The following is a 26,653-nucleotide window of genomic DNA, read 5'->3' on the forward strand; positions in this document are numbered from 1 at the left end:
CAGACAGATCACAATGTGAGCCAAAAGTTCTCGCGTTTAGTTAGTCTCTGTCAGGGTGTTAACCTTGTATGACTGAAAATGATGTCCAAGAAGCCAAGGTAGGTACCTATTTACTTATTTATTACATTAAAACAAGTCGATATGAAGACAGGTATAAACTAAATGTACCTTATACTACAGTTCTAATTTTTGGCTTTTTTTCTCAGTTAAAATAAAAACTTCAGCAGACTTTCATTATGCCTGTTAACCTCATCAAATCAAACCTAGTTTGATGTTTGCTGTTTACTTGGTATGTTATGTCTTCATGAATAAAAGTATCTGCACAGGTTATCATTTTGACCAGCAGCAGTCATCACTGGCTGTATGCTGTTGGGTTTATTTCACAAGCCTTACAGCTCTCTTATAAGTAAAGTATGATATCAGTGCAACTGTTGCAAAACTAGTAATATGAAAAAGAAAGGTAGTATCTTTGTATAGAAGTAAAGAGATAGATCATCTCTTTAACTGTAACCAAATAAAGCAATAACATTAAATAAGTGTTTCGGGAAAGTGCAGATTGCCTGTTGCCAGGATTTATGTGAAGCTGCCTTAATCTTATCTATCGCAGGTGGCAGGAGACCCTGATGAACACTAAGACTAACAATCCCACACACAAGAAAGGGGGAAAGGTAAGTGCTAACGGACAGGTTTAAAACTCACAGTAAGACCGTTTAGTGTTGCTTTTATAGATGTAATTACAGGGATTATTATATGTTAAAATATGTTTACAGATTATAATCCAACAAGTCATTTACAAACATCTAAATATTGTAATTAGGTTTGACGGGACACTGGTCTCATCCTTTTTAAACCCTTCCTTACATACCTTACATCAGGGGTTATCAAACCTTAGGCCTGGGGGCTAGAAGTGTCCCGGCAAATACTCGAATCCAGTCCACTGGATGTTTTTGGAAAATGTTAAGGAGCACATAAATTTTGGACTTTTAACTGTATATCCATGAATTTTACAATCTGTCTTACTGATAAAGACTCCCCCACGGCCATTCACACTACACCAAAGTAATTAGGTAATAGCTAAACAATGAAATTGTAGAAAAGTTCCTGTGTTTTTCACTATCTACAATCGAATTTTTTAAAAATGTGTTCACTGTAAAATAAATAAATCTAATAAGAAATTTTCTGTGAATTACCAAAATGTTTTGTTTTAAAATTACAGGGCAGTCTTGACAACAAGCTAGCAGAATGTTTTCTGTAATTGTAACATTTATTTCTTACGATTTAAGCCCAAGGAGTCGTGCTAACAGATGTATTTCATTACCTACAGCAACATTTCTTTATCATGTAAAAAAACCCGAGCCGTTCTGTTGCAAGTGCGCCTCTTTTTTGTTCTATTTAGATAACCCAGACTGTGTAACCACGGACAGTTCCCTCAGACTGAGTGCATGTTTTTTGTTTTTTGTGAGATTTTCACGCATTTGATTTTGATTTATGTAGCCATTAATGGCTAAAGATCAACGTGGTGCAGTTAAGACCTGCACATATCGCCAAGTCAGGACTTAGTCGAGCATCTTCTAATTGATTTCTCTGTCGTGAGGTCCAGCCGCAGATTCATTACCTCTGCAGTTAGTGAGGTTGCATCTACTGAGACTGGAATAGACCGCCTAGATTTGCTGGCTCTCCCAGTGTGCTCAAGTGTGATTAAGTTTACAGCTTGTGTGTGTGTGTTCATGGTTGCAGTGTCGTCAGATGGTTCTTAAGCAAATTAAAAGCTCCGATCAGGATTAAATGGCCCTCTTCATTGTGTGTGTCAAAGAGGGGAAGTTAGGATGGGAGGGTGAACATGAGATATAAGTGAAAAACATGCAGAACTTCATCATTTTGTGATTGATTTCTCCTCACACAACCACTGAAGCTCTGTTTTCTCTCTCTATCACACACTTACGTAGGACCTCACATCACTACCAGCACTTGGAGGGAAGCAGGCCGGCAGCAGTGTTTCTAAAGCCCGTGTCAGCAGCGGACGGAGCAGCAGCCTGTGCAGAGGCAGCGACTTGACTGCAGCTGTTAGTAAAGTTGGTGGGAGTTTGAAAAGAGGCAGCCTCAGCCACCAGGGCTCTGCTGGCCACCCGGCTGCCAGACAAGCTTCCCACACAGCGAGAGCAGGTCCCCGCCTCTGCAGCAGCCGAAGCTTTTCATCCCTCCACACCACCTCCCTCTCTGCTGTTCCCTTCATGAGAAGCAGCCGCTCTCTCAACAGGCTCGACCAGAGATCCGCCGGAGATGGTAACTCCACGCATGTTTCATTTTTGTGTCTAGTTTTCTAGTTTTAAAATAAATATTCAGACTATCCATTAAGGCCAACTTCCTAAATAGTTCTCTTAATCTAAAGATGAAAAAGTTGCTGATTTAGAAAGAAAATAATGATAAATACACTGAAAAGGACTCACAGATTGTTTTTATCTTCACTGCTGCCTTTATGTCAGAGTCGGACGGTGCATTAGGGAAGTCACAAGCTAAGAAAGGACAAGCCTCTGGGAAGAAAACTCTGAACTCTAGTCGGTTGTCTTCCTCTTTGGAGAAAATCAGGTTTGGTTAAATTCTTTTAAAACGCTTCTTCTCTGAAATGCTGCTGTTTTTCTAATGAAAAATAAATGTTACATATGGTCTGCAGTCAGTATGTTCCTGTTTTGTCCATCTGCTTTTATGCTTTTAATCAGAGGTAGCAAAGAGCCATGCCATGGAAATAATGCTGACAGAATGAAAACAAGCAGCTCCCCGCAGCTAGCAGAGCCTTCCTCCTCTTTGGTTTCCACCAGTGCACAACACCATCACTGCATCAAAGGAAAGAAACTGGTACTGTTAATGTTAAGATCTTATTTATGTATATATGACAGTTTTCTGTTTAAATCTTAACACACTCATGCTGCAGCTGATGAGCTACAGACCATTCTGTAAATATCTTAAAAAAACTGTGTCCACTTTCACAGACCACAGATGGGGTGTACACGCTGTGTGCAATGACTGCTGGGATGAAACGGAACTGGGTCCACGCAGTGTTCAAGAACGTGCGGCCCAGTTTTACAAATGACAACACAAGGTAAACTTTTTCAAAAGATGCTGCATCATATTAATATATATTCTAGCGGGTATGGGATGATTTTTGGAAGGTTTGTGATAGTCTAAATACTTACAAGCAAGCTTAGTAGATGAATTTACTTAAATTGTACTCACAGCTTTCGTTCAGAGCCGGAGACTCAGCAGCTGCAAGAGCATGGAACCAGCAACCAGAGAGAAGTTTCACATCAGCAGCAGGAAAAAGAGGACTCGAAAGTGCAGGTAGAAAGAGTGCAGAGCTCAGCCAATGGAAATGCTTCATTGTCTCTTCTCCCTGGCTCACCTGGTGCTCCAGCTCCTACTGATTCTCCATCCCAGGTGGAGGAGGAGGGCACAGGTGCTCACCAATGCTCGTTTCTTAGTGGAACCACACAAACTGGTGAGCCATTAAACAAACTCAGACTTAGGTAACTTATTCAATGACCTGCTGTGAAATCTAAAATATCTATTCATACTGACACATGCCATAAATATGAATCTAACAGAACGCATGTTAACATATTATATATATACTTTTTTTTAAAACACATGTGGTCTTCTGTGCAACGGGTGATAAGAATGCCAAAGTCTCAGCTCAGTGGTGCTGCCAAAGGATGTGGTGAATGACAGTTTGAACATGCAGAGTGCAAGTGAACATCAAACTAAGCAGAGTCTCCAGAGGGAGGACCAGCAGGTAAACAGCACCTGTGATTGCACAAAAGTTGAGGAAACTCTGGCACGTGAGCAGCAAACTGGACAACTTGTCAAAGAGGTGAGATTGTATTTGCATTTCCACCACAATAACAAGAACACACATGATATATTTTCTTATGCATCAAACCAAAAAGCAGAGTCCAACTTATATAGGTACCAAAATCTGATCTTTGGGCTGCACTTTTAGAAAACATCAATACAGATATCTCTAATCTGCTAAAAGACATCAAATGAATCAGTCAAATAAATGAAATAACTGAATAACACATGAACACATCCAGTTTATTACTTTTTTTTTTAGCTGGAACAAACTCAGAGGGAACTGTCTCGACTCCAGCAGTTAAACAGGAATCTGCAGGACGAGCTTCAAAGAGAGAAAGAGATCCATTCAAGGGATTGGTTTGGCCCACAGGTATAATGCATCTAACACTCGTGACATATATCTATGTAAATTCATAATAGGAACGTTAATAGGTGGCATGTCAGTACTGATATTTTCCTCATTTGTTTGTTGTTTTAGTTGCTTTCCATATTCTCAAATATTGCAGGTATTACCCTGGGAGGAGTCTTTATTAACATTAGTATTGTCCCACAAATATTTGGGGACATATATCCAGTCCTATGACAGACTTTCCTTCAGAGAGCATATTGAGCACTTGAAAAAAGGGAAGGTTAGGCTGAGTTTGAAATAGAGCCTGTCTTAATGTATCTGTTAGGAAACACACATGTACAGGCTGCATTTTTAAATGTGCTTGATTACAGTAAAATAATTTACATGCAGACATAAAATATGTCAACCCAAACATGCTGAGCTGTGTGCTGTGGTGACTGTTCATGAATAATGCAACAGCTGAAAGTAGCTTTTTACTTGCTGACTTCCTTTCATACTGGTGTGAATTCTTTGGCAGGTCTCCTTTGAAAAAAAGGTTTCCTGGTTAAGTAAAGGTTAAATAAAAAAATAAAAAAATAAATAAATAGTGATTTCCCTCTTTGTTGGAACAAAACCAGGAAAGTTTAGCAGTTAACCATCAGCCATGAACACTAATAAATGCCATGATAATATCAATTAGCAAGGGCATTGTTGGCCAATAGTGATGTTCAGTTTGGTGCCTCCTTAAATGTTGAGCAAACTTCCAAGTTAAAATACTTTAAGGTAGCAGATTCCATCCATGAAATGTTAATCTTTCTTTTAAGCCATCAGGAAGTATAATATAATATAATATAATATAATATAATATAATATAATATAATATAATATAATATAATATAATATAATATAATATAATATAATATAAAGTTTTCTCCTAATCAAAAGTTTTTGTCTTGTAGAATAACACCAACTCATCTTCACAGCAAGCTTTGGCTCTACAGCGACTGCAGAAGATAAATCAGGACCTTCGCTTTGAGCTGGAAGCACAAAAGAGAAGTCAGGAGGAAGCCAGAGAGGCAGAACTACGGCGAAGAGTAGATCTCTTAGCCCAGCAAGCTCAGCTGCTGGTTACGGGTGACGCCACGGCGCTCGCACAAGCCCATATTGAGCAAGATCGCCAGAGGTTTGAGGAGCGGCAGGTGGAGTGGGAGCGCTGTGTGGCCTCGCTAAAGTCCCAGCTGAACATCAGCGAGGAGCAGAGGAGGGAGTCCGAGTCTCGCTTGACACAGCTTCAGCAGGAATTAGATAGCTACCAAAACCTTCAGCTGGAGGCTGAAAAGCTGCGGAAAAATCTTGATGAGGTGTCAGCAAAGCTTCATATCTATGAAGAGACTCAGGCTCAAAAAGATACTCGGCTACAAAAGCACCTCATGCTCCTTCAAGCAAGTCAGGAGAGGGAGCGAGTGAGCTTGATGGCAAGCCTGGCGCAGGCTGAGCAGCATTCACAAGACCTCCAGGAGAAACTGGACAGGTCTGAGCAGCAGGTGGAGAGTCTCACTAAGACCCAGACGTGGACGAGAGAAATCGAGGTGGCACAACGGCAGCTTCAGGAAGAGCTGGCACGTACAATATCTGCCATACAGCGACTCCAGGAGGAAAGGGAGCAACTCGATCGTCGCTGCCTGGAGCTGCAGGATCAGTTAGCAGAGGCAGACAGGGAGGTGGGCAAGCTGCAGGAGCGCTTGAAAACAGAAGAAACGCACTACTACAACCTGGAGCATACGTATGAGAGAGTCTGTGAGGAACTGCAGGTGGCACTGGGAAAACTGCAGCAAAGGGAGTCTGACACACAGGACATACGAGAAGGATATGAGAGACAACTTGATAGAAAGGAGCAAGAGCTGAGTGAAGTTTTCCTAAAGATGGAAGTCTTGGGTAACAGCTTGGAAGAGACGGAAGTGAAGCTGAATGAGGTGCTGAAAGCATGCACCTGTGCCTCTTCTCAGCTGCAGGATAACTCACCAGAGACTATTCAGCATAACAAGAGGCAACAGCAAGCAACACAGCATATCACTGTGGAAAAGGATATAGACAGTTACCAGTTGTCTAACAGGTCCAATACCGCAGATGTCAGCCTGATGAATTCTAAAGAACCTGCAGAAACTGGCACACAATCACTGGATGAATCATATCAGTACCTCATCACTGCAGGAGATGACCCAGAGCGCTTTATGTCTGTAATCCAGCTGCTTGAAACCAAACTTTATGTAACGGAGGAGAAGTTAAGGGACATCACACAAAGGCTGGAGGAACACCAGAGTCACATCAGCTGCCGGGACCCCCAGCTCTGCTCCCAGCTGACCCAGAGTCGAGCGACTACCCAGCACCTCAGTCTACTGCTTCACAATCAGGCCAAGAAGAGCCAGCGCTTTGGCCAAGAGACAGAGAATCGCTGCAGGATGCTAGTAGGCAGGTTTCAGGTGGCTCAGAACATCATACAGGCCTGCAGGGAGAGACTTCAAGCTAGTCCCCTCGATGTTCCAGACTTGGAGAAACAGCTGGCTACTGTCGCTGCCTGTCTTCAGCAAGGAGAAAAAGATGCAGTGAAACACCAGCATGAATCATATAATGTCAGCAAAGGGGAGGGCAAGATCCTCAATGAAGAGAAATCAGCCTGGGCTGAGAGTAACATGAGTAAACCGACTAATACTCGGTTCTCTTTGGATGAGGGGGAAAGTGTTGAGAGGTGCTTAATGAGGGAAATATTCATAGTAGAAAAAATCGTGTCTGTCCTTCAGAGCCAACATGGTCAGATAACCTCAAAATCAAGAGACGACGAGGGGGATGTGGCACAAAGGTACAAAAACATAATCACCCGAAGAATAGCGTTAAAAGCACAAGAAAGGATGCGATCTGAGAGAACAGGGTGTGACAGCGATGAACTTTTAGAAAGTTTAATCTGTACAGTTTGTGCTGAAGCGGAGCTAATTTATGCTGCCTTAAAAATTCATCAACAATACGAGGGTGTGACTCAAGTAAACAGCAAAGACGCTGAGGATCGAATGATGGGTCTGGCAGATATCAGTCCCTCGGAGTTGGCTTCTTATGAGGAGAGAGTGCAGGAAGATGCCAGGGGCTTGGAAGAACCAGTGGAAGAGGACCAATCAGATGACAAAAAAATCGAGGAAGAGAAAAAGCCAGACTGGTTAGAGAGGCTAATATCCCAGATGCAGAGAAGGGCTACATTTTTACACCAGCTCTGCCTGGTGATCTCTGGTGACAGCAGACCTGTCGGTGGTGATGGCATGGAGCATAGAGGGAAGGAAGCTGCTCCCTTTGACTTAAAATGTATGCTGGACCAGGCAAAGTTAATTTATTTGTCAGAGCGGATGTACATGGATTTAAAGCAAGAGTTTCAAATTGACGTGAACAAACTGGAAGAGCAGGGCAACGATGTAATAGAGGAGCAGGAGGCCTTAAATGACACAATATGCCAGCTTCAAGAAGACAACGGCGCGCTGAGAAAAGAACTGGAGCTGGCTGAAAAGAAGATAATATCAGTAGAGACCGGAAACCAGAAACTCCTAGAAGACATACAGAAGATTGAGGATTATCACGCAGAACGAATGGAAAAACTGGAAGGTGAGTTTCAGGAGAAGATAAAGGAACTGCAGCAGATCCACGAAGAGGAGATGAAGCACTTACATGGCTACTACACCAAGTCCTGTGTTTCCAGAGAGAAACAGAGCAAATCCCACACAGAGGCACCTCTTTTCATCCCAAACACATCTCGTCTACCAGAGCAGAGTGTGATGGAGCGAGAAACAGAGGAGGACTTTGGGATCCAGATGAATTACAAGAAAGATCTGGAAAACATTCAGGTAACCAAGACTTTGCAGCACGTGAGATAACTTGTCTTAAAGTATGTATTTTTAAAAATCATTTTACATATTTATTTTTCTCTATCAAGTTGAAACTTCAGAAAATGCGACGACAAAAATTCTACTTTCATCACTTTATTCATTACTTTACTTACTCGAAGCCTTAAATGAATTAGGTTTACATCAGAATTAGCCAGGCTACAATGTAACTATGGAACAAACATGATTCCTAAAAGTAAAAATACAATCACTCAGTCACCCACAACTGTAAAACCACCTGCTTGATATTGTGCAGGTTTCCCTCCTCCTGGGAAATCAGCACTGACGTCTGCCTTCCCCTAACCAGAGCCTCAATTCATGCTTACTCCATCTGCCATTACCTATTAGAAATGCTGTTAAATCTAAATGGGGATGTGGTCCCAGCTAGTAAATGAATATATCAACCACAGGATCCATGATTTCCCAGCAGAAAATTGAATTCTAAATAAATAAATGGTACTGATTTTACCTGTCGCTGGTTTAATAATAATAATAAACTTTATTTATAAAGCACACTTAAAATCCAAGGGTATGCCAAGGTGCTTAACAAGTAACATAGAGAATAAAAGAAAGATAATAGAAATAAGACCAAAGCAAGTACTAAGTATGCAAGCAGGTAGCTGTCACTGATACATAGGAAAGCAACAGGTACAGAGCAAACAAGAAATTACATGAGCATAAAAGTGCATAGTATAAAATCATACAAGAAATATTAACTAGAGGGAAAGGCAAGATTGAATAAGTGGGTTTTTCGTCTTGATTTGAACAGTGCAATGGAATCAGATGCGCGGAGGTTGAGAGGAAGGGTATTCCACAGTACCGGGGCAGCCAGAGCAAACGCACGGTCACCCCGGGACTTCAGCCGAGATCTGGGTTGGATCAGAAGTTGTTGAGTGGCAGATCTAAGTGTTCTAGCAGGAGTATGTGGTTTGAGAAGTTCACTAAGATAACTTGGCGCCAATTTATTAATAGTTTTGAATGTAAGGAGTTGAGTATTTTAAATTGAATACGGTACCTTATGGGCAGCCAATGCAAGCTAGCTAGAACAGGAGTAATAGGACAAAATTTCCTGGTACCAGTCAAGAGGCGGGCTGCTGCATTTTGGACTGTTTGCAGTCTAAGAAGAAGAGAAGAGGGAAGACCGTAGTACAAGGAGTTACAATAATCCAGCCTGGAGGTCACAAAAGCGTGAATAAGCTTCTCCAGGTCCTCATGTGGAACATAATGCCTAGCCTTAGAAATAAGGCGCAGTTGGTGGAAGCTAGATCTCACTACAGCAGATACTTGCTTATCGAGTTTGAGCGAGCTATCCAGCAGTACACCCAAGTTACTGACATAGTCACAAGAAAAATTAGCAAAGGAACCCAGGGCAGCACAGAGTCGGGCACGAGGGATTTTACTATTGAACACCACAATCTCAGTTTTCTTATCATTTAACACAAGAGAATTACTCAGGAACCATTCTTTGACCTCCCGCATACATTCTTGAAAGTAGTGTAGGGACACAGCAAGGTCGTCAGTAAGTTCAAAATAGATCTGTATGTCATCGGCGTAACAGTGGAAGGCGATATTGTATTTTTCAAAGATTGCGCCTAGGGGGAGCAAATACAATGAAAATAGAATAGGGCCTAAAACTGATCCTTGAGGCACACCACAACAGACCGGAGCGGAGGAAGAGGAGAAGGTGCCTAAGTTAACTGAAAAGGATCTGTCAACGAGGTATGATTTAAACCAGTCGAGGGCAGTGCCTCTAATACCCACAGTGTGCTCAAGTCTTAGTAATAAAATGTTATGGTCCACCATATCAAAGGCCGAAGAGAGGTCGAGTAAAACTAGGACCATAGAGCGTCCAGTATCAGTGATTACAAGAATGTCATTAAGAACTCTAACCAACGCCGTTTCAGTGCTATGTAATGGCTTAAAGGCAGATTGAAATTTCTCAGCGACATGGTTCGTGTCCAAGTACACCTGGAGTTGGGAGAGAACTAGTCTCTCCAGGATCTTGGACAAGAACGAAAGCTTAGAGATCGGTCTGTAGTTTGAAAGGTCATAGCAGTCAGAATTTCTTTTTTTAAGAATCGGGTGGACTACAGCATGCTTAAAAGCCAAAGGAACACAGCCTGAGAGCAAGGAAAAGTTCATAAGAAATAGGATACTAGGTCCAATTACATCAAAACAGTCCTTAGCTATGCGAGATGGAAGAATGTCAAGCACAGTATTGGTGTTATTCATTTGAACAACTAGCCGCTTAAGAGACAAAAGTGACACAGGCTCAAACTGATGGAAAGTTGAAGTGCACTCGGGGATGGGGAGGGGATATAAAATAGGGGGAGGAGAGGACTTAAGAGATGTGATCTTATCTAAAAAGTGAATTTGAAATCGCTCACAGAGAGCCTGAGAATAAATTAAAGACATATCCGGGGAAGGGTTAACCACAGAGTTAAAAATTTTAAATAAGGTACGGGGGTTATGGTCATTGGCCAGGATGATTTTAGACAAAAAGGACGTTTTGGCCGTTTTAGCAGCATTTTGGAATTTTAAGCGGCTAGTCCGTAGCATGTCGAGAGAGACCTGAAGTTTATCTTTTTTCCACCTTCTCTCAGGGCGCCGACACACGCGACGTAAAGCGCGCGTAGTGTCATTAAGCCAACACTGAGAGTAGGTTCTAGGGCGCTTCATTTTAATGGGGGCAACAGTATCAAGGATTGAAGAAAATAGCGATAACAAGGTATTGGCACAGTCATCAACCGAGCGAAGAGAACAACAGTCAAGAGTGACAGATGCAGAATCCAAGAAAGACATAGAGAAGTTTGACACCGCTTCAGCAATAATTACACGTAGCGGGCGAAGGGGAGCCGCAGGATGTAGTTCATTAGTGCATAAGCCAGTATCAAATATAACTGGGAAATGATCCGAGATCCCAGCGTCACTTATATCCTTGATACAAATGTCCAGGCCATATGAGAAAACCAAGTCCAAAGTATGTCCTTTAACATGCGTTGGGTCATTAACCCACTGAGCCAGGTGGGTGTTATGGCTGCTGGTGCAGATTTCCCTACTATTTACATATATAATCATCAGCCGCTTTGTTAGTACCCCTGGCTGGTACAGAGTCGGGCATGCTTTTGCCTTCAGACCTGCCTTATATCATGGCACAGATTCATGGTGATGTAAATTTAGTCCCTATTGACGTGATAGCATCACACATTTCCTGCAGATTTGTCGACTTCACATCCATGACACGAATCTCCTGCTTCACCAAATCCCAAAGGTGCTCTGCTGGATTGAGATCTGGTGATTGTGGAGGCCATTTGAGTACAGTTAAATCACTGTTTTGTTTAAGAAAGCAGTTTTGAGTGTATATAGACTATACCAAGCACAAAAGTTATTTTTGGCTGCTCTCTTATTCACAAAGGTCGTCGCAGCAGCTACCTCCCCCTCCTGACACACCACCCGATGGATTTGGGTATCCTCCTGAAACTGAACCTGTTAGGCAAATGTGAAAACCGTGACACCACAGAGCCACTCATATCACACAACAACTACTTTTAAATATCATTATAGGCTTCCTGTGAACAGGAGTTGACTGCTGTGGAGGAAATGCACAGGGATCTGATAGAAGACTTGCAGCAGCAGCATCAGAAGGAGGTGGCTGAACTTCTGAAGGAGAAAGAGCAGCTCCTGCAGGAGGAGACAGCCGCGACGATGGCAGGCAAGCAAGAAAACATGGAACATAAATGCACTGTTGTGGGAAAATCACTGTGCAGTTACTCTTCACGGGGCATTCGTTCAGTAATAATAAATTTGATTAATTAGTTGTAAGAATGTTATTACAGAGTTATGCCTGATATGAATAATTTCACCAAGGCAGTACTGAAAGTAAGTTCTGCTTCTTGACAGCTATTGTGGCAATGAGGAGAGCTCACAAACTGGAGCTAGAGAAAAGCAGACAGTCCCAGCGCATCATGGAAAGTGATGACGTCACACAGCTCCACGGCGAATACGAGTGAGTGACGTGTGGTCGTTTCAAAATGTTTGCCAACCCCCCCCCAAAAAAACCAGCTTGTATTTTATTGCAGCATTTACTGTAGAGGTGTTGTACTGTATTTGTGCTTGTTACTTGTTCTTCATATCGTGAGCAGGTAACAGTGTTAACGGTATGAAATGTTTCTAGAACTGCAGGTTAGTTAGAGCTATTTTTCCCCCTGTGTGCAACATCATTTTCATTTAAAAAGATTGTAAATCTGTAGGATGCATATATACAGATGTGAAAGCTACAACAATAACAGCCTTTTTCATTGTTGTTTTAACTTTTCATTTATTCATGAGACAGACTGACTAAAGTGCATATACGATATATACAAACACACATACAGGGCTTTCTGTTGAATGACTCATCTCTCAGTTTCCCTTTATGGCTTCCTGTGCAGATCCATTAATGTTGTTTATATGAATATTTGGTAGTATAATCTGTCATAAGACATACTTTTGTCTTATTTTGAGTGTGATAAGGCTTTAATAGGTTGCACCAGAATAAAGTCTGAACTGGGATGGCAGTTTTAATTAAAAATGACATTAATGAGAGTGATCATCATTGGAAATCTATTAAACACAGACGGCAAATGACAAATACACATTCTTTCATAATAGCTTTTTAAAACACAATCTTTACTTGCAATGAGATTTATGAATTAATAAACCAGCCAAGATCATGGAGGATGAGACAACTGCTTGCTTTCCCGTTCGTCGTCATCTGTGCTTTGCTTTGTCATCAAAGGAAGGAGATCCAGTTATTGCAGAAGGAGCTGGAGATGCTGTCGGTTCAGCACACCGAGAAATGCCTGGAAAACTCTCAGCTCAGAGAGGAACTGCAAGATGAGAGAAAATCAATGATGCAGTGCCAAAAAGAAAACCAGGAACTCAAACAGAAACAGGTAGACAGACTTCTTTTCACTGAGCTTATATCAGCATCTCAGGAGACACACACAGAGAGGGAGTGCTCCCTGCTGTCCATAAAACAGAGTCCAGAAAATACAGCTCCTGTATTTTTAATTACTCCAAACAGGCATCAGCAACAGCAATAGTCCAGTTCCTTATCTGCTCTTCACTTTTATATTTAATATAGATACTTATATAGTTAAGTAAGAAGGAAATTATAGACTGTGTGTGTCTGTTGATACTTATTTATCTATGTTACAGGTGATTCTGAGGGCGAGGGAGGCAGAAATTCAGTTTCTCAGACAGGAATCACATTCTCTCAGAGAAGAGCTGAAGATTGCTCAGATGGTAGTAATTTGAATTTTTGTTATATGTCAACTTTTATGTCATGCTTCATATTTACTGGAATTAGTGGATAAATATAACAGCAAAAACCAAAACCCCCCCCAAAAAACAAGTAATCCACATCAGCCACGTTTAATTTAGAATTTAACTTAATATCCTGTATGTAGTAATATATATAACCTAATCCGAAGTGTGTGTGTGTGTGTGTGTGTGTGTGTCACACAGGACAAAATATATGCTGAGAATAGGCTCAAGACCCCCTATACAAACAGCCAAGGTGAACCCCATCAACATGTCAATAGGCTTGGTGAAGATTTTAAGTTCTGCACCTGGTCTCCAAGAAGAGTCACTGCAGGGCCGAGCCACGGTGAGACACGTTTCACAATGTGAACACCATAAAATTAAATAATCTCAAGTGTGTGACGTTCATACAAAGTGTGCTGCCTCAGTTTGAAGCCTGATGTCATTTATCAGCACATCGGTAATAAAGTTAAACTCAAGTTTAGACTGTTTTTTCTTTCCTCTTTCTCCTCCTCAGATGACTCTGAGGGCAAAACAAACAGTGCTACTTTTCCAAAGAAATCATCCCTCGTGCGACAAATAAGAGCGGTTAGATCGAAGGTAAGAACTGATGCGTCTTCAGTTTGACCGGAAAGCAAAAGTATCAATTTTTAAAATCTTTAAAAAGTAGATTCTACTGTTGCAATCTTGTCTACAAACACTTAAAAAAAAAGTGCACTCACAGATTCTTCTTATTGATTCCATAGAAATGAAGCAGGTAAGTAGCAGTCAGATGCTGCTAATCAAATGCACTTAATTAATTGATCATCAGCAAGAGTGAGCAACTCCATGTAATCAGAATTTTTCTCAGTTTGCTGGTCTTCAGGATTCACGTGTGTTATAGAGCAATGCCACAATCTTCCCAGGAGCGGACGTCCTTCATGGACTCCTGGCAGCACAGCTTAGGTTTGCAAAGATGTATCTAAACAAATCGGAAGACTGGAAATGTTTGGCCATAATGCAGAGCACTAGAAAACCAAACACAGCATATAATCGTAAACACCTCATACCAACTGCCAGCACGGTGAAGGAGGGGTGAGTAGTTTGGCATCTTGCACTCATCGATTCTACCATGAACTATTCTAATTTCAAATGTGAGGCCCTCTCTCTGGCAGCTAAAGTTTGGCTGAAACTGGGTCCCGTAACCGGACAATGATCCGAGGCACAGCAGGAGATCCAAACCTCAATCTGGCTGCAATGCTGTGGAGCCAAATTAAGAAAAAGCTGTGCATAAACAAATACTCCCCCCAAAAAACCCTCAATGAACTGAGGCAATGTTGTATAGCAGAGTGGGCTAAAATTGCTCCACAACAGCGTGAGAGACTTATAAAGTCATGCAGAGACTGATTACTTCAAGTTATTGCAGCTAAAGGTGGTTGAAGCAGTAAAATGCAGAGGTGTAGTCAGGTTTTTTATAGGGGTGCACTTTCTTTATCACATGACTACAACTTTTGCCCTATATCATGACAAAATACATTTAGCAGATAACATTTCTTATTGAAATCATTTTTGTGCATCTCTTCATTCCTCAGAGTTTAAAAGAGGGCCTTTCTGTCCAAGAAAGGATGAAGCTGTTCGAGTCCTTCTGATCCAGAGAAGATGACCAGCTGACATCTGCACTTCAGAGCTTTTCAGAAATCTGTTTTATTAGAACCTTTTCATGTGTTGAAGTATCAGAACAGGCCACTAGAGGGAGCAACAAACACAGGTCATTTTACACATGCATTCAGTGCATTACACAGAGGTTTTGTAACTTATAGACAAACTGTATTTTTATTGAAACACAGCTCACATAAGTATATTGGATCACTTGTATTTGACATTCTAGGCTACATAACACAACATTTACCCTTCCAGCAGAGGAAATACATTCCTGAAAGAGAAGAGATGTTACTGTACTTTTATTACTTTCTGAACCTTCATATTTATTCAAAACAGCTGCTTTATGACTTGAAATAAATGAGCTTTCAAGTAAAACAAGGTTGATCAAAATAATGTGGGTCTCTGTTTTCTTATTTTTTAAACAACCATTAACTAATGTCAGTGTTTCTGTGCTTGTTTTGATTTTTCCTACAGACAAAATAACACTGACTGGATTTTGATGTACACGTGTCACCACAATCTTACCCTTTCAGGAAGAAAAAGGGACTTTAAAATCATAATTACCCTCCAAAAGGAAGAAAAACATTTTAGAATAGGTAATATCATTTAACATAATCTCTGGTAATGAAAAGAGGAAAGGAAAGTTTTTTGTATGATCTGTTAAACAGTACACCAAAGCACAGTGTTTATACCTTACTATAATTTATTGCTTATATTTTGCTTAGATGTAATGTGTCTCCTTGTCTATCCGACTTACCATTTGTGACAGCGACACATCATCTATTTTTGGGTCTCGCTGTGATATGACAGCTGAACTAAAACTATTAGTCACTTATAATCAGTGAATTTGTTGATTTTATCAGTGATTTATTAAATTGTTTGATCAATCAGAAAACAAAGAAAACGATGGCCTTAAACTACCATTAAAATTACTGTTACTACCATTACCACCATTCAAATTAAACATTACCACCTAAACATTTAGACTTCTGCATTCTGTTTTTATTTACGTTCTTACACAGTAAGAACCGTGGAACTGTGTACAACCTAAATATAAACCATTAAAAGCGTCTGACCTCAGCATGTAAAATGTGACTCTAGTGATCTTACAATGTTATCTGGAAACTGCCCCTTGAGGACAAATGACGCAAAATGTAAAGTTAACTGAACTCATTTTACATTGAGGCCCACATACAGACACTTTAATCTTAAGTGGACTGGATGAGTGAAATTCCACTTCCTGTCAGTGTAAAGACATTTAACTACATATTCAATCAATTAAATGTCCTAATATAAGATAAAGAAGTATAATTTCAACAGCATGTCTCAGTTTTTCTACATGACAAATGTTTGAAACACAGAAAACATTCTGGTAGCTCAATGGCCAGACTTTTCTATATTTATAAAACATAAAGTTTTAGTTGATTGATGACTTTCTTTTCCTTTTTCTAAGCAAAGTTTAGTATACAATGGAAAAAAAAGGAACTTTTGTGTCATTTAATTGTTTATCTGTTGATTATCTGTTTCTATGTGGTGTGAAGGGCTGTGGGGAAGCAACTTATCAGGAGGAAAAGCTGTAAAACCTGTAAAAATAAATTTAAAAGTCCAAAAATGTATGCCCTCCTTTTTATTTTCAAATTAAAGTCTTTGCTGGGCTACCTCTGCCCCCCGGGACTTATGTTTGACGCCACTGCTATAAGTCTGGATCAGGCAATACAGCATACATTAATCCAGAACAAAAACAAATGTTACCAGAGCATAAAAAAGTTGACTAGATTTCATGTTTATGCAGAAATGTTCATTTAACTACTCACAGGACATCCCGTGCGTAGATATAGCCGAGCTGTTAGGGTTACAGGATGAAGGCAGGGTGTCTAGTCACCAAAAACCTGCTGCTGCACAGCTCAGGATCAAACTGTGTGTCTCCTCCAAGGTAGAAACAGTCTTTTAATGACTTCTAAAATAACTGCCTTACTAAAACAGACTTGGTTCATATTACTCAAACACAGCTCAGATACCTCCCAAAGATTTATGTATGCTAAAATGTATTAATTAATTAGTGTAGTCAGCAGAGCTTTTTAAAACATGTTTTTAAGCTTTATTTTTGGGAAACACTGACCCACATCTCCAGAGATCAAATTTTTGTCCATGTCACAGCTCTCAGTGCTTTTGCAGACCACATAACTTTGATGGTACCCTGTTCCTTGGAGTCGCATTTCCAAAAAGGAACATCGCACCTTATTAAAACCCAGCATCCATCTTTCCTTCCCTGTGACTGCCTGTGAAACTCCAGTCATGGTAGTTGACACTTTGAAATAGCAAAGCTGATTCTTTGTGTTATGCATTGTAAAAAGATTTTTATTAAATGCATTGCTGTTTGTGATTCATATTGCTTGCCGGAAGCTCGTCCTTGGACGGCCTGCTGGGCGGGAGAGCACGCCTGTGTAACATGTCTTGATAAAAAGAGGAACGGAATGTGCCAGTAAGATAGCCACATACTGTTGTATAGTCATTTTTCTGAGAAGAGCGAAAATACGCCGCCCTGTTGTGTGGGCACCAGTGACTATAAATGCACGAATAAAAAGGGACACTGTGTGACTCTCTTCTGAGACACTCACCCATGTACATGTGATTCATTACGCTGTCTCATTGTGTTTCTGTTTATATTTGCAGTCTGCGGTTTGGGATGTTCCCTTAACATTTCTTGGTCCTTCGAGCCGGATGGGACGGGCTATTTAAAGCAGCTCCTATAAGAGGCACCTCACCACATCCCGTCAGTGCGAGAAGCCCAGAAGTCTGTCGACAGCTCACGCACTAGATGCGTGATAAAGCCCAAGGACGTGAATTCGGGTCTTGGCCAACGTTTTACAAGCGGTCCGCACCGTCGGGGGCTGATTGGGTGCATCTGAAGATACCACCATTAAGGTAAGACGGAAATATTCTGAGACAGTGATAATTGCGTAAAACGTAAAATAAAATAGAGCTCGTCTAAGGACTGGTAGCTCCCCCGTAGGGGGTAAAACAGGCTCGCCCAGAGGGGCTGGTAGCATTTTAAAATAAAATAGAGCTCGTCTAAAGGACTGGTAGCTCCCCCGTAGGGAGTAAAACAGGCTCGCCCAGAGGGGCTGGTAGCATTTTAAAATAAAATAGAGCTCGTCTAAGGACTGGTAGCTCCCCCGTAGGGGGTAAAACAGGCTCGCCCAGAGGGGCTGGTAGCATTTTAAAATAAAATAGAGCTCGTCTAAAGGACTGGTAGCTCCCCCGTAGGGGGTAAAACAGGCTCGCCCAGAGGGGCTGGTAGCATTTTAAAATAAAATAGAGCTCGTCTAAGGACTGGTAGCTCCCCCGTAGGGGGTAAAAGATAACGCGCGTCTAAAAGTACTGTTTGTTTTTATATTGTTTTATTTATGTTGGTGGAATAAGTTGATTTTACAGCACGATAAGGAGGCTGAACTATTCCACTGATTTGTTTACTGTTGGACACCCAAGTACTGGTGAAAAGAGAAAAAGGTCGTGTTTCATCACGTAAAGCTGACACCACTTTCAAGAATAGCTTGAAAGTAGAAGGCCGTGTCAACTACCTCTCTCGATTCTCGTGCCAGAGACGGTGCCACAGCTGTGTATTTGTAAGTCACTAAAAGATATAAAAGAGTACGATGGGCAACGAAGCAACGAAACTCACTGCTGACGAGCAGTGGTTAGAAAAAAGATGTCCAGGCGCCGGACAAATTAGTGCTTGTAGATGGAGAAAGCCTAAGAAAACAAAACGTCCCACTCAGTGTTGGGTAAGTTACTTTAAATTAGTAACTTAGTTACATTACTAGTTACTTCTCTAAAAAAGTAACTCAGTTACTTCAAGTTACTCGTTACTTTCAAAGTAACTAGTTACTAGGGAAAGTAACTTTGGTTTTACTCAGAATTCTCTTGTTAATGTGTTGCTTCTGTAACTGGATACCCAGCCACACTGCCAGTCTTCTAGCTTGCTTACTTGCCACAAGTGCACTGTGCCACCTACCAAAAGAAAGGAAAAAATAATGTGCACATTTCCACGAGAGAAATCCCACGCCTGGACCGTCGTTGACCGCCGCCATGATTCTAGCCTGCTTTTTACATCCGACACAAAAACTGCAGTCGTGGTGCTTTTGATTGTACTCAGAACTTGGAAATTCTGCCTTCTGAATAGGAAGATGTAGGTAACACCAGACTGCAGATGAGCTGCATACAGAGCTGGACTGGGACAAAAAAATCGTCCCGGGCATTTTGACTAGAGACCGGCCCACCATTATAGGAAAAATCATAAAGCCTTTGAATGAAAATAAACACTGTTGTGACAGTGATGTACACTGTTCTGATGGTATATATGTATCAATCTATCAATTGTTTGTTGTAAGACTCAGATAATTATTTTTTTTTAAAGCGAGACATTTTAAATGAGAATAATAAAGAAAAGTATTTCCTTGTCCCCCCCTTTCCCTGTTAATGCCCTACCTGGCCCCCTGGCAACACTTTGCTAGATCCGCCCCTGCACAGTTACCAGCTGTCAGCTACTTAGAAAAGGATCCTGGTGGTATTTGTCTCTCAGAAACAGTTCATAACTTCCCTTTAACTCATTCATGTCACCTAAAAGGTAAACCTGTTTCTACATCACCTGTTCAGCTCTGATGATTCAGTAAGGACATCTCCTGGTTTCATCTTCATGTTTCCCTCTCACCAGATAACCAAACCGACATCATGACCAGCAGCTTTACAGCTGTGGCTCCAGCAAACATCAGCTGATACTAGCAATTAATATTAAATAAATTCTAACAACAGCTGATCAAGCTTAAATGTGCTGCTGTTGTTTAGCGCGACATCCGCTGGTTTCCTCTTTCTGGCGCAAAGTGGGCGATAAATAAACAAGAGAGAAAAGCCGATCAGCTGATCATTGATCAGTTTCATGATTGAAGTAGAAACAGGAGAGGAGAGAATGAGAGAAGAAGAGGCAGCTGTGCAGCTTCAGCTTTGTGTCTTTTTCATTGTAGCTGAAGTCCGGGACAAACTGTGTTCCTTTTCACCTCAGTACGAAACGCGTAATATTTTCTCTGAATACGAGACGATTCTGTTTTTTACGGGACGGTTGGCAACTCTAATAATTAACCGTATGAACAAAATAAAGTTCAACATCAGTAACATAGCACCCACCCAGCTGTATAGAAACTCCGTCATGCTAGCTAGCACGCAGTACGAAAATGTCAGCATACCGAAAATAAACTCCACCTAAACTTGGTTTATATCTGACTCCGATAGACTGCAGGTCATAACTTCTTACCTGAAGTTCAGTTCACCTGACACGCGGACCGGCGGCCGCTTCGGGTCTCTCCTCTTGCCTCCCTTTTCCTTCATCCACCTGCTGGCTTCCACCACTTGCTAATGTTATTGAATCTGTGGAAGCTCCGCGATATCCACCACACGAAGTAACGAGTAACGAGCCTATCTAAATCCCAGTAACGAGTAACGCGTTCCTGGTTTTGGCATAATAACTAGTTACCGTGCTCGTTACCACAATAATAACGTAGTTACTGTAACGCGTTACTTAATAACGCGTTAGTCCCAACACTGGTCCCACTATAGATTCACCCATATCAGGAAGAACATAGTAATCCCTCATCAAGTAAAAGATTAGAGATCAAAGTTTAAAAAGGGCTGGATACAGACCCAACTGAATACACATAAATACAAGAGGAATGCATAGTGGAATAAACAAAGGGTTAAATTAAATTAGAGCTTATGTATTCAAACTAATAATAGGAAAGATAACAACCTGTAAATTGGTACTAACAAATGAAACAAAATTGGGAAGACAACCAAGCTGAACGAATAGAATAAATGAAAGCAGATAATTCACACAAAACATATTAAATAAAATAGAGAAATGCATAAGGTATATTAAGGCTGTGTCATTGTTCAGCCAGGGAAAGAGTGTGGAAAAGCAAATGTCTCCAGCTTGGGAAGGTGTGAAACTGCAGGTCACATCGGCCTTTGATGGATACATAATGAAATATAAAATAATAAACTATTGTATATTAGTAGTAAAGTAGTGTATTGTGATATACTATTGCTGTTATAAAAAAGGAAAAACAAAACAATAATAACATTAATAGTGACATAATATTAATAAGAAGAGGCACCTCAGTCAGTTATGATGTGAGGTGGAAGATTGTTAAAAGTAGTCTGATTCAAGCTTAAGGTTTGCTCAAACTCAGTATAATAATATATGAGATGAAGAAAATAAGGAAAATACCTACACTAATCAGGTGCATAGAGACACTTGTAAACCTGTCATCCTAGATGAGACTTTGTTGAGATGAAGAGCAAACCTATACTAACAACTAATAAGCCAAACCCTGTATACAACAGCTAAAGCTACAGGTTTGAGAAGCTGAATAAAATGAATTAAATATGTGGACACTACCAAGCTGATGAGCAAGTTACACATTTTTTTATTTTTATTTGTTTTTTAGAGCAGAAGCTGCATATTAAAGCTCACACATGCAGCTGTTTGTGAGCTCAGTTTTTTCCTCACACTTCTGCTCTGTTTCTGGCAGCAGCTTTTTCTTTTTTCTTTTTGTGTCCTGACTCATGTGTGTAAAGCCTTCATGCCATCTGCAATTTGTTTTTTGTTTTTGTCTGTTTGTTTTGTTGGGTTGAAAAATAAATAAATTTGTGATCATACTTGTGGATCACAGTGGCACATAATGATTAGGCATATGATTTACTAATGGAGATGTAATAACTTTATTCTAAAATTCAAGGAGAACAAACAAGAACAACACCTTCAGTTGTGTCTTGTTGTTGTTCTCTGTGTAGTGTGCTGAGTTTTGTTTTTTGTTCCTTTTTTTAAATGTTGCTTGAGTGATGAGCACTGTAACTTCTGAAGTAGCTCTCACCATGCGTCCTTGATGATGATAAGTCCAGAGCCAGCTGAGAGCTGGGTTATCTGTTTTGTTTTATGTGACAAGGCTGAAAAATTAAAACTTAGTTTCTTGTTTTGAAAAAAAAGAAAAAAAAAGAGAGGTTTTGTGTTTCTCAGCCAAGAACAACTACAATTTCATTTTCTGTTTTGAGACAGGATAATAATAATAATAATAATAATAATAATAATAATAATAATAAAACAAAGATTGATGTTTTGTTTAAGTGTTGAAGCAGGCTAATACTGCAACATACCGTCTAGTGCATGATCTGCGAGCAATATATGAAATCATCTTATTTATCTTTAAATAAACTCCAATTATGGAGACCTGAAGTCACATGCTTAGGGCACACCCTCAGGTGAAGGCAGAAAGCTACTAAACAAAGAAAAGAAGCCATACAAAATGCGCCACAGCCAAAAAACTAAGTATTCACATTCTTTCTGACTCTTTGTGAGCCTGAGTTATGACCTTGGCTCCCTGTTTTTCTGCTTCCACCAAGGGTGGGGGTGACGCTCCCGTGGCATGTGCTCTGTTCTCTTTACTATCACAAAGAAAAAAAAAAGAGAGAGAGGCCCCTACTCTCTGAATACAATATTCTCTTCATAACTCGGCAGTATGAAATGTCATGAAACAGTGTAACTCACTCACAGTAAATCAGCAGTATAGGATAATACAAACCTATCTAATAAATCTAATGATTTTCACATTCTTTTAACTAAGAAGTGTGATGCACACTAAAACTACATACTGATTACACAAGAAGTATGATGTGGCCTACAGCAGTATCATGATTCACTCATTTTGATTACAGGTATAATGTAATATAATCTCACAACTGCTACAAGCACATTTGCCTTTCTTAACACACGCAAGTGAAAGGCAACTGTTAAGAAAATGCCCTTTTGGGTGAGACAGGCCCAGAGGCCCTGCATGCAAGCGTACTAACACACATACATGCAATGAAGAGCAGCTTACACTAGAGCACACACTATATGTGCGCCTCTATATCTCACATTGGTGTTAAAACAGGAAAAACTTAATAGTTTTGTTATCAACTGCTGAATTTACCCACTACTGACATTTAACTCTCCAGCTTGCAGGACAATAGGTGAAACGTTTGTGAAAACAGAGAAGGAAAAATAAAGACACAGAGAGAGTCTGGTATGACCAAGCAGTGACCAGACAATAAATTTAGTTGGTAATACAATAAATTGTGAGATGCTTTCTGCTTGATTGATGCAACACAAGTAATTTACTGTATGGAGGAAATTCTCTTTTGTGATAATCTTTTGAACGTGCATTTCTGTTGACCTGTCAATTTAGCGCATTATAAGCTGATGTGCAAATTAGTTGATTTGATATTAGATTTGAAAAAATAACTGTATTATAAAATAAGTGAATAAGATGTAACAACGGTTGAAATTAGTTTCTTGTTTCTAGTGTGTGGAGAAGGTTTTATCATGGCACACATCTGTTTACATGGGAGGAAACTCCGACATTTAGCAATTTGCAAGTGTGCAGCACATCAGAAGAATGACTATGAAATTACAAAGGGAAACAATTTTACTGACAAAGGATGAACAAAAAGCAGCTCCCACAGCTGAGCAAAAGAAATGGCTGAAATGCGGAGCGCAACTAAGAGATGACTTGATGATTTGTGAAGTACTTATACTTCACAAAGTACAATACTTCCAAAATCTCTACACAAAATCTCTACACAAAACAGCAGCCTTAGTGACACATGGAGTTACTCTCCATGTGTCAACAGGAGGGATAGTAGCTTTAATCTCCGAAACACTTTTACACTCTAAATTTCGAAACTTCAGCAAAAGAATTTGTCAGAACATGCATGATTTGCCAAAAAAAACACAATGCACAAGGGAATCTCAGACCAAAAAGAGGTCATTTTCCCACACCACCTTATCCTTTCCACACAATCCACATGGATTTTATTGAACTAAATGAATGCCAAGGCTCAAAATACGCTCTAGTGATCATAGACGTATTCTAAAAATGGCCAGAAATCTACCCAGTAAAGAAAGCAGATGCCATTTCAGTAGCAAAATGCTTATGTAACCATTTTATTCCAACATATGGCATCCCCACTCTGATAAGATCAGATAATGGGACACACTTTGTCAATGAGGTAATCAGCAAAGTCTCTGAAGCACTAGGATTCAGCATCAAAAATCACTGTGCTTATCACCCGCAAAGTGCAGGATTAGCGGAAAGAACTAACGGCACAATAAAACAGAGACTTAGAACATGTATGGAAGAAACAGGGAGACCATGGCCTGAGTGTATAGGCCTAGTAAAAATGTGGATGAGACTAACACAGGGTTCTCAGAAACTCACACCTTTTGAAATCATTCATGGCAGACCATTTCCACTGCCAATCACAAGTGAACCTTTAGATAAATCAATCAGAGAAACTACACTAGCAGAATGGATGTCGAAGCTACTAGAAAACAAAGATATTGTTTTGAACAATAAACTGCCTTCTGAATCTTCTCCAGTATCTTGCAGGTTGAAGCCAGGTGATTGGGTCCTGATTCGAGTTCTCCATAGAAAGAATTGGAGCTCGCCCCGCTGGGAAGGTCCCTACCAAGTGCTCATCACCACACCAACCGCCTGTAAGATAGCAGAAAGACCATCTTGGATTCACCAAAGCCACTGCAAGAAAGTGAGTGACAGCCCAGACTCATAGACTCCAGCACCCCTACCTTCTGGTGATCTACCTGGTGAAGAGAGGGCTGATTGGGTATATCCCGCCCTCTACTTCTCGCCAGTAGTCTACTCACCCGAGGATCTAGGTGTGTTTGGCTGTCATGAAGACACTCGCCGTCCTAGCAGCTGTCCTCCTGCTCCTAGCAGGACTCCTCGCACTTTTCGAGGACAATAAAGAACAAAACACAAGCCAAACGTGCCGCCAGCTTTTCGGGCGTTGGCTATCAGCATAATAAAATCATCATCAACGAGACAAGCTCATCTACCATCTACTCGCTTAACTTCCTTAGTATCTTTCAGGGACCACCCCAACACGAGATAATCACCATTGAAGACGCTGGACTTGACAATGGAACGTGTGACCAACTTTTCTGGATCAACTTCAACGTGATGAACCGGAACACATCCATTCACTTCCCAGTGTTCTTGGACCAAACCCCAGGGAAGAACCACTCCATGTGCTACCGGCAAGACAACGGTAACAGACCGCTTGGAAACACCACTAATTGTAATCAGACTAGAGATGGACCGATCCGATATTACGTATCGGTATCGGTCCGATACTGACCTAAATTACTGGATCGGATATCTGCGAAAAATAAAAAATGTACTCCGATCCATTAAATATAAAAAAGAGCATCTCACAAAACTTGCAACACGGCGTAACTCGGCTCATAACTGTAGCACGTTGCAGCAGTATGCCTCACATGATAGAGCGGCTGTGTGTATTTGGAGCCTCGCTACCAAACCAGCATTTCATCTCCGAGGAAGTTATCCCAGAGAGAAGTAAAGCAAGTGTGTAAGTTCATCTCTGAATGTTTGTAAAGCGTTGCCATGTTAAGCTTAACAACCGATATATGGAGCGACTGCCTCTCTCTCTCTCCCTCACCTTCCTGCCGCTACTTCAATCGTGAAACTGCTTAACGATCAGCTGATCGGCTTTTCTTTTGCGAGTCCGTCTCTCTTCTTTGTTTTTGGCCCACTTCGCGCCAGAAAGAGGAAACCAGCGGCTGAACAACAGCAGCACGTTTAAGCTTGATAAGCTGTTGTTAGAATTTATTTAATATTACTTTCTACACCAGGATCTTTTTCTACGTAGCTGACGGCTGGTAACTGTGCAGGGGCGGATCTAGCAAAGTTTAGCCAGGGGGGCCGATAGGGCATGAACAGGGAAAAGGGGGCACAAAGACATACTTTTCTTTCTTATTCTCATTTAAAATATGTAGCTTTTAATAAATAATTATCTGAATCTTACACCCAAAGTTTTAATCTGATGTAAAATGTATAGAAGTCCATTAAATCAAATCAAAATCAAATCACCTTTATTGTCACGTCACATGTGCAGGTACACTGGTACAGTACATGCGAGTGAAATTCTTGTGTGCAAGCTTCACAAGCAACAGAGTTGTGCAAAATACAATAACGTGCAACAAGCAAAATATAAAAATGGTTAATCTAAAAAGTAATAAATATATGTACCATATATAAAGGTATATACATTACTGAATGTGTGTACTAAATATGTTTTTCTACGTGTGTGTGTGTGTGTGTGTGTGTGAGTGTGTATATACATGTTTTACAAATGAAATAGAGTAAACAATAAAATAAGATATATAAAATATAAAATATACAGAGGTAGGTATGTGCAAAACAGTGGCATTAATGTACAGTATGGAGTGCATAATGTTGAAGTTCCAGTAGTGAGGGTGAGGTGTCTATGACGTGTTCAGCAGTCTGATGGCCTGGTGGAAAAAGCTGTCTCTCAGTCTGCTGGTTCGGGACCGGATGCTGCAGAACCTCCTTCCTGATGGAAGTAGTCTGAAGAGTTTATGGCTGGGGTGACTGGAGTCCTTGATGATCCTCCCCGCTTTCCTCAGGCACCGCTTCCTGTAGATGTCTTGGAGGGAGGGAAGCTCACCTCCAATTATCCG

General features: G+C 40.7%; 3 protein-coding genes and 1 long non-coding RNA gene across 8 annotated transcripts in view; 3 read left to right on the forward strand and 1 right to left on the reverse strand.

The window, feature by feature from the left end:
• LOC102082088 (putative leucine-rich repeat-containing protein DDB_G0290503) lies at window positions 1-16,281 on the forward strand. Of its 3 annotated transcripts, XM_019358091.2 has the most exons (17): window positions 1-98; window positions 608-668; window positions 1,947-2,283; window positions 2,484-2,586; window positions 2,718-2,853; window positions 2,988-3,097; window positions 3,234-3,493; window positions 3,672-3,865; window positions 4,109-4,219; window positions 5,137-8,058; window positions 11,662-11,809; window positions 11,998-12,103; window positions 12,875-13,031; window positions 13,297-13,383; window positions 13,606-13,747; window positions 13,919-14,001; window positions 14,973-16,280. In XM_019358091.2, the coding sequence occupies exons 1-17, from the start codon at window positions 79-81 to the stop codon at window positions 15,027-15,029; spliced, it is 5,034 nt and encodes a 1,677-aa protein (XP_019213636.1). In that variant the 5' UTR covers window positions 1-78; the 3' UTR covers window positions 15,030-16,280. The 3 variants fall into 3 exon arrangements, 2 of the variants coding, with proteins under 2 accessions (XP_019213636.1, XP_019213637.1); XM_019358092.2 differs by lacking the exon at window positions 13,297-13,383 and having other exon boundaries at window positions 14,973-16,281; XR_002061932.2 differs by lacking the exons at window positions 11,998-12,103; window positions 12,875-13,031; window positions 13,297-13,383; ... (1 more) ...; window positions 13,919-14,001; window positions 14,973-16,280 and having other exon boundaries at window positions 5,137-7,819; window positions 7,914-8,058; window positions 11,662-11,798.
• LOC109201974 (uncharacterized) overlaps window positions 12,164-26,653 on the reverse strand; it is a 25,268-nt gene continuing 10,778 nt past the window's right edge. For both annotated transcript variants that reach the window (XR_002061933.2, XR_003219941.1), the window contains one exon: window positions 12,164-12,965. This is a non-coding gene — a long non-coding RNA (uncharacterized LOC109201974). The remainder of the gene's footprint in view (window positions 12,966-26,653) is intronic.
• The window catches only part of kcnj12b (potassium inwardly rectifying channel subfamily J member 12b), a 23,412-nt gene continuing 14,446 nt past the window's right edge, over window positions 17,688-26,653 (forward strand). The window contains exon 1 of the mRNA XM_005468326.3: window positions 17,688-17,967. The gene's annotated coding sequence lies outside the window, so the exon portion shown is untranslated. The remainder of the gene's footprint in view (window positions 17,968-26,653) is intronic.
• LOC112846786 (syncytin-A-like) overlaps window positions 24,459-26,653 on the forward strand; it is an 8,020-nt gene continuing 5,825 nt past the window's right edge. Inside the window, exon 1 of one of the 2 annotated variants that reach the window (XM_025906904.1) lies at window positions 24,459-25,235. In XM_025906904.1, the coding sequence (XP_025762689.1) occupies window positions 25,113-25,235 (123 nt within the window). In that variant the 5' untranslated portion in view covers window positions 24,459-25,112. The remainder of the gene's footprint in view (window positions 25,236-26,653) is intronic. The other variant, XM_025906903.1, reaches the window with a different exon arrangement.

Source organism: Oreochromis niloticus, linkage group LG4, assembly GCF_001858045.2.
Source record: "Oreochromis niloticus isolate F11D_XX linkage group LG4, O_niloticus_UMD_NMBU, whole genome shotgun sequence".
NCBI classification, from domain to species: Eukaryota; Metazoa; Chordata; class Actinopteri; order Cichliformes; family Cichlidae; genus Oreochromis; species Oreochromis niloticus.

Excerpts from the sequence above, each read along its gene's own strand:
- LOC102082088 (XM_019358091.2), top strand. The coding sequence starts at position 79 with ATGATGTCCAAGAAGCCAAG. Across the intron at positions 669-1,946 it reads CACACAAGAAAGGGGGAAAG|GACCTCACATCACTACCAGC; the intron begins GTAAGTGCTAAC and ends ACACTTACGTAG. Across the intron at positions 3,494-3,671 it reads TAGTGGAACCACACAAACTG|AATGCCAAAGTCTCAGCTCA; the intron begins GTGAGCCATTAA and ends ACGGGTGATAAG.